Genomic DNA, 10,927 nt, shown 5'->3' with positions numbered 1-10,927 from the left:
TCTTCTTCTTCTTGATTTTTATTGGCGGTTGGCAAGAAACGTGAAATAGAATTACCGCCACCGCCACCTACTGGTATGGAATGCGATTCATGACGGTCTAATAGTTATTGAAGAAGAACTTGGGTAGTAAATAAAAACAAATTATTCGATTTCAAAAGAAAACTAAATTACTTAATAGAATATGATAATATGTAGTAGGTATGAGTATGTGTGTGTATGTAGATAGATAGATAGATAGATAGATAGATAGATAGATAGATAGATAGATAGATGTGTGTGTGATGTAAGTAGATATATTTAAGTATATATATAAATAGATGGCATGACTTACTAATCTAACCTTTTCCTTAAAGCTGCAGTAATTACTTTTTTATGTTCATGTTTGTTTAATTGCTTGCAGCTTTAATACATAGATTAAATTATGTTGGACTGTATTTTCTTTTTTCTTTTTTTACTAATTGGTTGATTTGGATTTTATTTAATGGTGTTAGAATAAAGGGACTGGACAGAAATGTATACCTTAGTTTTCCTATTTTTAATTGTAAAAAGAAGTGTAAAAAACATGCATAGTTTACTTTTGCAAGGCACTGCCATAATAAACTTTTCAGAATAACTCCTGAGAACCGGCCCATAGACCTATGGCCATTATTTGGACATTTTGTTGAAACTTATTTTTTGTTCCTACTTTGAGTTACCCTTTGTAGCCCTACAGTACTCTTTAGAGGACATCCTGGGCTTTCCAGGGATGTGTCATGTGATAGGTTTGCATACCGGGAAGTCCGTTTTTTTCCTAAATCAAAATGACCGACCTACCAGAAACCACATTTTATGGAAAGAGGGTAGACAAGTCAAATATTTTTTTCTTTTGTTATTTTTGTCATGATAATTATTTATATTCTTGTTAATTAAATACCAATAATAATATTTTGAGCAGTAAAAACAATTTAATAATTTCTGTTTAGAAATAACAGACCTTTTCTGAATGTCAATTATAATGGACATCAGGACTATGTCAGTGTATTTAAGGACTCCACACTCCACAGAAAGAAGTGAAACATGATTCTCCACAAGATAGTACAGGGAAATTCAGATCAGGAGTTGTCAGATGAAGATGAGGATAATAAATATCAGCCTCTGATAGGGAACTTCATCAAATCCATGGCAATCTGATGATGAGACAGACTCATGGTGCATTCTCACCAAATGTGTTACGCATGTCAAAAATGCATTTGATACATGTGCACTTTTGGTGCATTCCTACCAAAAGCGTTTTGAGCATCAGGTGCGTCTGGTTTACATTCACAGTCTATGTGGAACGTCATAAAAATGGTCCAAACGGCTCAAATCGCACCGCGCTAGAAGCTCGGAACGCTCCTCCATGGCCCTCAACACGCCTCCACATAGACTGGATGTAAACCAGATGGGCCTGACGTTCAAAACACCTTTGGTGTGAATGCACCATTAGAGCCAGAGAGAGAGCAGGAAAGTCGCTATGCTAGGTGGACCAGGATTAATTTGTATGTTTGTCTAGGGCCAGGCATCTGTGATGGGAATGTCCATTTCTTGGTTCTGGTCGACATTTGATGAAAGCTCAACATTTGGTCCTAAAGATCCAAATGTTGGATCTCTATGACCAACATTTGGTCCTAAAGATCATGGACACAAGTTTTTTTTCTTTGTTTGACCATCAACTGCAAATATTGTTTAGATCTTTCCCATAAATGATGGAGGCCATCACCACAGGTTTATCATCAAACCACTTTGTGACAGTCAGCTAAGATGCTCCCTTCTGTTCACAGTTGCCCATCTTCTGGTAATTGGTGTGGCTTTGGTATTCTTTGGTTCATCATAATGGTTCCAGTTGCTGGAAGACCCTTTGAGAAGTTTTCAGAACTTATTCCTCATCATTTTCCTGCTAATAACTGCCATTTGGATTTTTTAGTCCAGAAGATTTTGACTCTGGGAAATCCAAGATAGGCCATATGTGCTGATGTTCTGAAGAAAGTCCTTGTTCATGTGTGTAATTTTATACTTCTATCATGTTCAAAATAAATAAAAATAAACAATTAATCAAGTAAAAATAAATAAAGTCTTCATTTTTTGGGCAATAGTGTTTAGCGACACCCCTGCAGTTTGCAGCCATTTTTGGTTTTTATTTCAAGTAACAAGCAATAGACTGAAACCAGAAATGGATAACTTCTAATTATTAAATGTATTTTTCAAATTTGACCTCTTGTTGGGTTAATGTGATTCATTAAACAATTCTGTACAATTTTCAATTTTTTAAAATTCTGTCATAATTTAGACTGAAATAGTCCTGACGTCCACTACAATGGACATGCTGTAAAATTTTAATTAATAATAATAATAATAAATAAATAAATAAAATGCTAAGGTGTTCATTTTGGCCTAGATAGGTACGAAATCACAAAAAAACAGAAATTGGAAGACACTTTTTTTCTTCGCTTCTCAGGAGGATAAATAACACTGATTCAATGATGTTTTCTGAAAAATGCAAATAGGCTATGAACACTAAGCTGACTTTCTTTATATAATGTAAATTATTCAGGAACAGACAGATGGGAGGGCTTTGCAGACAAATTAAAGTGATATAACAGGGAGGAAACGCCGACAGAAATTCCATCACTGCAGAGAGATCAGTAGATGAGAGGAAGCATTTGGTGATTGACAGGGATTAATGGATTATTAACAAAGCCGTCTGCTGTCAAAGCCTCCATCATCAGCATTGATTTGTGTTTAGTTGTTTTTTATGCTGGTATTTGTACGGGTGCCTTTGTCTCATTGTCACTTAGCTGATGAAGGAACAGAAAAAGTTTGAGATCCAGCAACAGAGTCCTCAGCAACAGAAGAGGTGAGTTGAAAAAATGTCAAGATGAGCTAAAGCTATCATTGGAATGTAATTTGACTAATGTGAAGAGTGAAGATCTTTGTATTCTGGGATTTGTCCCTGCATTGCAAAAAAGTTGCAGTTTAATCTCTTCACAAAGCAGACAAAGGCTTTTGTGCATTGCTTCTTACTTCTTCAAATTCAGACAATTTTCTTAGTATTTGATAGAATTACTCTGTTCAACTTGGGTCCAATGTTTTGGTTATCCTTCCACAACCGTCTCACTGTAATTTGCTGGAATTTTGTTCATTCCTTTTGACAGAAGTGGTGTAGCTGAACTGATTAGGCTTGCAGGTTGTCTGACTAACACACACTTTTGCTGCTCGATCTACAAGTTTCCTGTGGGACTAAGATCAGGTCGTTGTGATGATCACTTCAAAACAAATACTGTTTTGCCTTTAAGATATTTTAATACCTATGATATGATTATGATTAGATCCTATGTGGAAGACCCTCTTGTGCCCAAGCTATATGTTCCGGACTGATGACCACGGATATTGCTTCATTATTTCTGCAATATTCTTTTCCCAATGGTGCCCGCACCCCCACCATGTAAGCTTCCCCACTTCAGGGGTCTCGTGTATAAAGTGTGTGTACGCACAAAAAATGTGTAATGCTCTATTTTACGCACAAGTCGGCATGTATAAAAATAAACATAAATATATGCAAACACTTTACCTACTGTGAAAATGTGCGGCAGCCATGCAAACTTTCTTTGTGGACAATAACAAACTACAAAGTGCCAAAACTCACCTAAAAACACTGAAACCTGAAAACATTCAGTGTTATTTAATCCAAGGAGCATCAAACCAGATGTTTTTTCATAATTTTAATCTTTTATTGTTTAAACGTAAATGATGAAACTGGACCACATTTATCCTCAGACAATAACTTGACACACACACACACACACACACACACACACACACACACACACACACACACACACACACACAAATAAAATAAAAATAAAAGAATGTGAAGACCTCACTTGAATGTAAATAATGAATTTCCTAAGTTTTTGTCTCATAGAGATGTAATGGATTGGTCTTAGTTCCAAAGTGCATTAAATGTTGTCTGTGGGACACTTTAATCTACACTGAAAAGAAAATGGAGCCAGATCAGCAGATTAACTCCAAACAGGTCAGGTTTGATTGTTCTAAAGCAGTGGTGTCCAAAAGTCAGTCCAAGGGCCGGCATCCTCCATGTTTTAGTTCTCTCCCAGGTTTAACGCACCTGGATCAAATGATGGCTGTTAGAAGGCCTAACAGGAACATTGACTTGCTGGAAAGGTTGTTACTACAACCAGGGAGAGAACTAAAACGTGCAGGATGCCGGCCCTCAAGGACCCACTTTGGGCATCTCTGTTTTAAAGGTAGTTGCACAAAGGTGAGCTGCATAATTGTGGAAAACCTTGGAACTGATGGAGAACATCGCCAATTAAAGGATTCAGAGGGAGCTTGTGTTCAGAGACCACATTTATCTGCTGGGAGATGTTGATGATGATTTATTAGCATTTAGATTGCACAGAATGATCATCCTGGAGCTCTGAGCAAAACTTAAAGAAGTAGCCGTGTGCTACTGGTGCCAGATTTACTAATGGAAAATGAATATGACCTGACCATACTGGTTAGAAGCTCTCCAGTGGAAAACAGCTCTAAGGAAATTTCTACAATTATTAGTGGATATGTGAATGTAGACTTGAGCCAGGTTGGGTTTCATTCCCAACACAGAAAGAATTAATTACTGTTGTAATTCCTTGTAATAAATTCCATCAAGTACAATTTTTAAATTGTACTGATGGAATTACTGTTTGCATGGCCATCGTTCAGGGATGTTTCAAAGATCATACTTGTTTGATAACAGATAACATAGTTGTTACAAATGAACAATGTAGACTTCATCTGGAAAGAGGGAAAGTGCAAAATGAACTCAATCTGCCCAGTTTCTGCAGAGCAGGTAGACAAAAACGGCATTTTGTCCAAAAGAATAATTGGAACACTGAAAAGGTTTAAATTTTTTTTACTGGCATGAATATTAACCTTGTTGTAAAAGCTCTTTGTTTTTCTTGTTTGTTTGTTTGTTTGTTTGTTTTCACAGTAGAATCGAGGTGGACCATTGTGATTGGAACAGAAAACAGGAGATGTAAACAACCAGTCTTCATTTAACCTTTCCTCTAACTACGCCTCCTATTATATTTCCTTTTTGCTAGATTTCCCACAAATATGAACATTCCTTTGTCTTCCATGCTCCTCATGATTTTTTCCATTAATTTCTCTGGGTGGCTGCTCCTGCCTGTGGGAAGCTCATATGTGTGCCCACACCAGTGCATTTGCTATGAGCACGCTGACCTGGTGGACTGCTGCAATGGCAAATTTGAACATGTACCCAGGGGCCTCCCTCACGGTACGTGGCTGCTGAAGCTTGGAGGAAACAATCTGAGCATCATAGAAACCCGAACCTTCATTGGACTGTGGTCCCTGAGAGTGCTGGTGCTGACCAACAGTCACATCAAAGAAATACAAGCACAGGTAGGAAGAAATAGATGGAAGAATAAGGGCAAAAACATTAGCTGAGAGTTGACTGAAATACATTTGATTGAAAAGTGGAGATGCTTAAGCTTAGGTTCACATAATTTCCCACAGACAGGATGGGTATGTCATGACCATGCAAGGAAAAGTGTGTTAGATGATGGATGGATGGATAGCATGGGTCTGCTTCAGAAAATGCATGGCATCATGAAGAAGAACATCATATGTAAAGATTTAAACAAAGCAAGTCATGAGCCAGGAAGCTAAAGCTTGGGGACAAACAGGACCTCAAAATTGACAAAGACCCTGAGTATATCATCAAATTATTCAACAAGAGGCATAATTTGTGGGTCAAGCTGCTTCGGTGTGTCTGAGCAAGATGTCCAACAAATATCACTCATTTATACAAGTTCTGCTGGAAGAAATAGGCCAGAATTCAATTGGAAGGACTTAAAAATGTCAAATGTAAAGTAATCACTAAAACAAGCAGTCATTCACAAGAAAGAACAGAAGCAGATCATGACAAGGGTGCAGATAAAATATTGTTTCTAAGAATTAAGAATTGAAAGAAAAGGAAAGTGGAAATTGAATTGAAAAAAAAAAACTACTGTCTTGCTCGACTTAATATTTAGTAGGACAGAGATAACTTAAAAATGATTATTTAAAGAATAAGAAGTTTCTCATCTTTGTATTTGCAGGCTTTTTTTTCTTTATCCTTCCTTGAAAAGTTGGATCTCAGCTGGAATCAGATAACGACTCTCCCTGTGGACTTCTCCTCCAGCTTGTCTGCTCTCAAGGAGCTCCGAATGGAGCACAACAGTTTAAATTATATATCTGGATTCAGGTACCTGTCTGAGTTTTACAAAGACACGGAGTTTTGAGAAAGAACATTTTCAAATCTTAGTATATTATAACAATTTTTTTTTTTTTAGATTTTATGGAATGCAGCAATACAGAGTTGTGAATAACTGTGATGTGGGTAGGGAGTTATACAAGAATATGTTGTTTCAACATACATGTATGCTATTCCTCCTACATGATTTTCAACATTAAAATAAAATGTAATGGAACACCACATTTTTCAGATTTGTGTTCACAGAAAATGCTGAAAACCATGTATCAATTTAATTTCCTTTTAATCCTGCATGTGTTTGTGTTGGTTTATTATTATAGAAAATTCACCCATGACAAAATGTAGATTTTGGGATATGATTTTTTTAGGTACTTTAAAAGCTACCTAAAAGCTGGCTCTTTGCCAGCTTTTAGGTAGCTGGGAGTTTTTCTCCCAGCTTTTAGAATCAAAGTCAATAACAGACCTTGATAAATAATTTCAGCTGAGTGATGTAATAAAGAGGTGATGATGATGTCCTATACCAGGGGTCTGCCACTCCAGTCGTCAAATGCCTCCCTCCTGCTACTGTTGGATTGATTCCTGCTAATACAAACCTGAATCAAATGAATGAGCTATTCATTTTAAACGGGTATGGTTTGTGAACAGGACATGCCAGAAAGGAAATTAAGGTGTGTTGGAGCAGGGATGCATCCAAAAGTTGGCATATGCAGATCCCTATTCTAGACTTTTTCTTCTGTCTTTGAGTTTTAGGACAATCTCACACAATACCTTTTGTTTTCAACCTTCTAGCTTGGAACACTTGGACAACATGGAAAAGTTGGACCTCAGTTATAACCAGCTGGTGTCTGTTGGCCCTGGTGTGTTCAGGGGCCTCTCTAGGCTGAGACAGCTCTTTCTACACAACAACAGACTGACAGTGGTGGAGCAAGGCAGCCTTGATATGCTCCCTGGACTTGAGGTAAATAAAGTCGATATAAACTGTAATTAACTACTGCAGTGATGGGTAACTCCAGTTGTGAAGGGCCAGTGCTCTGCCAGCTTTAGATGTATCCCTGCTCCAACACACCTCAGTCATATAATTAGCAGGACTCTTGAGAATTTGACTGAATACTGGAATTATTCAGCAATTTTATTTAGGACACGTCGAAAAGTCCTAGATCACCAGTGAGCCCATCCAGGAGCGCAACTACATATTATTCAGGAGAATGTGAAAACATATATCGGCGACCCCCCCCCAACCCCCCCCCAAAAAAGGAAGATGTGTAAGGGTGAAGGAGCGTAGCAAACATACAGTCGCTTTATCCATATGAGCAACCGTATGACACTTGGTGAATGACTGGACACCACTGATCTAGGAGTTCTGTTTTAATTTCGAGATCCATTTTTAAAAAACCTGAGACCATTGACAGCTGGTGTTAGGCACAAGCACCCTCAAAATCCCACAATGACAAGCCTGTTATATACAGGTTGGATGGATATAAAAATAATTAGTGCATAGAATCAATCCTTAGTAACTGTCAGAATACATTCTAGGATAAAACAATAGTAGTTCACTCTGTCCTGAGTAAAAAGAATGATGGTAAAAATTAAGAGTGTAAACAGAATGTAAATCAGACAAGTGGACCTCTTTGCTCATGATTTTGAAAATAATTCTCTGTGTAAAAAGTTTTTGCCTGTCTGTCTGTTTAGGTGCTGCAGCTGAGTAACAACAACATCTCCCAGATAGACTCTGAGGCTCTGGCTCCTCTCTATAGTCTGGCAATTCTTAATCTGGAAGGAAACAACTTGCATCACCTGAAGTTTAAGACCTTCATCAGTCTTCATACAACAGCAACACACATTCAGCTTTCAGGTTAACTAAAACTTTTATGAAAGCTCCTTCTCTGGCCATTTTGAACTTTATTGGTAAATTAGTTACTGGTAAGGAGGCAGCAAAAGAATTGACGTAGGCACTTACACTCAGTGATGGCATAGATACTTTGAAAAAGTAACTGGATTATTGATTAAGCCTTAAAAACTTAACTTAGATTACTGATTGCTTGATTTGGAAAGTAACTAAGTTAGATTACAAGTCACTTTATTAGTTACTTTTAGCACCTCCTGACAACAACCCTCCACTACCTCAATATAAAAAATGCATTGAGTTTTGCCAATACTTACTTAATAGTAAGTCATTTCATAATGGTAACATCAACAATGTGTCTGCACTTATAAGATGGAACTGAAGGGGAGATTGTTTAATGGTTACAACAGTCCAAAAAGGATAGGATCCCCCCCGCACAGCCTCCAAGTTCTGTGTTACGGCCCTGTGTTTGCTGTCAGAGTGCAGTGCACAACGCTCCTCCTACGGCTCCACCACTCAGATGGCTGTGACACTTATCTTAATCTTAATGATAATAATGGCATTTAGTTGTGTAACTTTACAGACACGTTCATTCCTGGCTAATTTTATTAAGCTAGGCTGTTAGCAATATGCTAACTTTAGTCACCAACAATAACAGTCCGTGCTTGTCAAAGGCAGGTCTACCACTTTGTTTCAACCTATACTAGAGATGTCACCAAAGTCAGCTAACTAATTTTTTTGGGTGGGTGGGGAGAGAGGGGGAGCATTAATTGCATTTTTTTACTTGCAAAATTGCCAAGCTGGAACCTTTGCACCTGCAAGTGACAGTGATGATCAAGAGGGAGAGTGAATTCATCCTTATTGTATATTTTACCAAACAGAATATTTTTTGTATATAATGGTGTGTGTATTTCAAATATTTGATGCAATCACTAATTCTGTGAAGTGGGAGAAAGAGGTGCTGTGGTGGCACAGGGGTAAAACACAACCCACGTAAGGAGGCCTTTTAGTCCTCGACGCGGCTCTCACAGGTTTGAGTCTCGGCCTGATGATGCTCGCTTGCATGTCTTCCTCCTCTCTCATTACCCACTTTCATGTCTGACCATTCTCAAATAAAGGCCTCTAGAACCAATAAAACTTTAATAAAAGAAGTGAGAGAGAGAGAGAAAGAGAGGAAGAGCAAAGACTCATTCAATGAAATTGGTTTGCTTAATTTAACTGAACTTGAAAAATGTAGGTATTTATTCCTTTTAAGTCGAGTTACATTTGTATCAAGCACAAAAATAAAAAAATAAGTTAACATGACACATGACAAATAACTTACATGAACTCAATTTTATTTTTTTAGTTGTACTGCTTGATTTAGTACTGCTTACTTAAAATAAATGAAGTTTTCTTACTCACTAACAAACTTATTTTGCTTAATTTTTTTTAAGTAAGGTGATCTAATTAGATTTTGCAGCATACTAAACGGACTGGGTCAGGGTTTGAGCCACATGATGTCTAAAAGTTTTATTTTTTAACATAAAAATGACTAAACAAAAAAATAACTTTCAAATTAAACCACATTTCAGTTTGACATTTCCCTACAGGTCCACTTCAACCTCCATACAACATGACACCTTTAAGGAAGCACATTGGACCAAAATGAGACAGTAGAAATGCAGTGATTTACTTAAGATAAAAATAAGTTTAGATTGACATCCTTCCCTTCACAAACGTGGAGATTAGAAATATCTTTAACTTATAAGACAGAATAATAGAAGTCGAAAGAATTTTGAAAGTAGAACTTTCTTGTTCCTCTCTCAGTCTTATTTTTACCATGTCAGGCAACCCATGGAGCTGCGACTGTGAGCTACATCGTGTCTTCAGCAAGATCTTACATGTCCGCTACCTCCATATTGACGACTACCAAAATGTGACCTGCAAGGACCCCCCACAACTGGTGGGGGCTTCTCTGGCCTGGGTGGACAGCCAGCTCTGTGTTGCGGAGACGGCCACTGTCCTCGTCATTACTGTCACTGTCCTGGTGACTGTGGTGGCAGCTGTGGTGATGGCAGAGAGAAACAGGAAGAAAAGTCGTGGGAAGAACTGGGATGCTGACTCACAAAGTCCCCCATCTTAAAAAGCTGTTTTATAACTCATGTACATTTTTTACCCTATTTGCTTTACAGAAAAAGAAAGTTGCAAATATAAATCCACTAAGACTTATGAAGACTGACTTCGGACCATGGCTTGCGTTCCCTCCAGCAGTAGAACAATACTGTGTCAGATTTCTCTCTCATTTTCAAAATCAGAACAGGCAGCTGGTCAGGCACTGGTCGAGTTTTTTACAAGAAGTCCACTGCAGGGTAGTTTGAGAAAGACAAAATGCTACTGAGGTCAAATAGTCAGACTTGATGTTGCAACTATCTCTGAACTCATTAAATACATGCATGTGCTTAAAGCAGTGTGATGGGGACCAGACTTAGGACCAAACACCCACCTACTCTATAAGAAAGCAAGTAAGACTCTAATTATTGATTTGTAGGGTTTTCAGCTGTTTTACCTAATCACAGATAACTTAGGCATGCTGAAAAGAAGCAGCTAGAAATATATATGTTCTAATGGATTAACTGGGCATGAAGCGGCAAAGCACTTGCATCTATGACCACAGATCCAGAATTTAGTTTAACTTCAAACATTTGAAATAAAATATGTTGCTCTTAAGGAGACTAAAAGATTTTTCAAAGAAAAATCTCTCAGGCTTTATACACCTAGATAGCAGTATAACTCTGTGCACCTATAATTTC

General features: G+C 37.7%; 1 protein-coding gene across 2 annotated transcripts; it reads left to right on the top strand.

The window, feature by feature from the left end:
- Positions 1-2,068: 2,068 nt before the first annotated feature.
- On the top strand, positions 2,069-10,921 carry LOC106942917 (leucine-rich repeat-containing protein 4-like). Of its 2 annotated transcripts, none has more exons than XM_015026270.1 (6): positions 2,069-2,872; positions 5,009-5,439; positions 6,138-6,283; positions 7,082-7,250; positions 7,982-8,144; positions 9,965-10,921. In XM_015026270.1, exons 2-6 carry the CDS (start codon positions 5,134-5,136, stop codon positions 10,258-10,260), a joined length of 1,080 nt encoding a protein of 359 aa, XP_014881756.1. In that variant the 5' UTR covers positions 2,069-2,872; positions 5,009-5,133; the 3' UTR covers positions 10,261-10,921. The 2 variants fall into 2 exon arrangements, with proteins under 2 accessions (XP_014881756.1, XP_014881757.1); XM_015026271.1 differs by having other exon boundaries at positions 9,945-10,058.
- The last annotated feature ends 6 nt before the right edge of the window (positions 10,922-10,927 follow it).

This window comes from Poecilia latipinna, unplaced genomic scaffold (assembly GCF_001443285.1).
Source record: "Poecilia latipinna isolate Pla-1442-1.1 unplaced genomic scaffold, P_latipinna-1.0 Scaffold4670, whole genome shotgun sequence".
Classification (NCBI taxonomy): domain Eukaryota; kingdom Metazoa; phylum Chordata; class Actinopteri; order Cyprinodontiformes; family Poeciliidae; genus Poecilia; species Poecilia latipinna.
Note: the sequence above shows the minus strand (reverse complement) of the source record. Positions and strands in the feature narration are given on the sequence as shown.

What these genes read in the sequence shown, in the direction of transcription:
- LOC106942917 (XM_015026270.1), top strand. Translation starts at nt 5,134, where the DNA reads ATGAACATTCCTTTGTCTTCCATGCTCCTCATGATTTTTTCCATTAAT. An exon ending in AATTATATATCTGGATTCAG is followed by an intron (nt 6,284 to 7,081) that starts GTACCTGTCTGA and finishes TCAACCTTCTAG; the next exon opens with CTTGGAACACTTGGACAACA. An exon ending in AACACACATTCAGCTTTCAG is followed by an intron (nt 8,145 to 9,964) that starts GTTAACTAAAAC and finishes TTACCATGTCAG; the next exon opens with GCAACCCATGGAGCTGCGAC.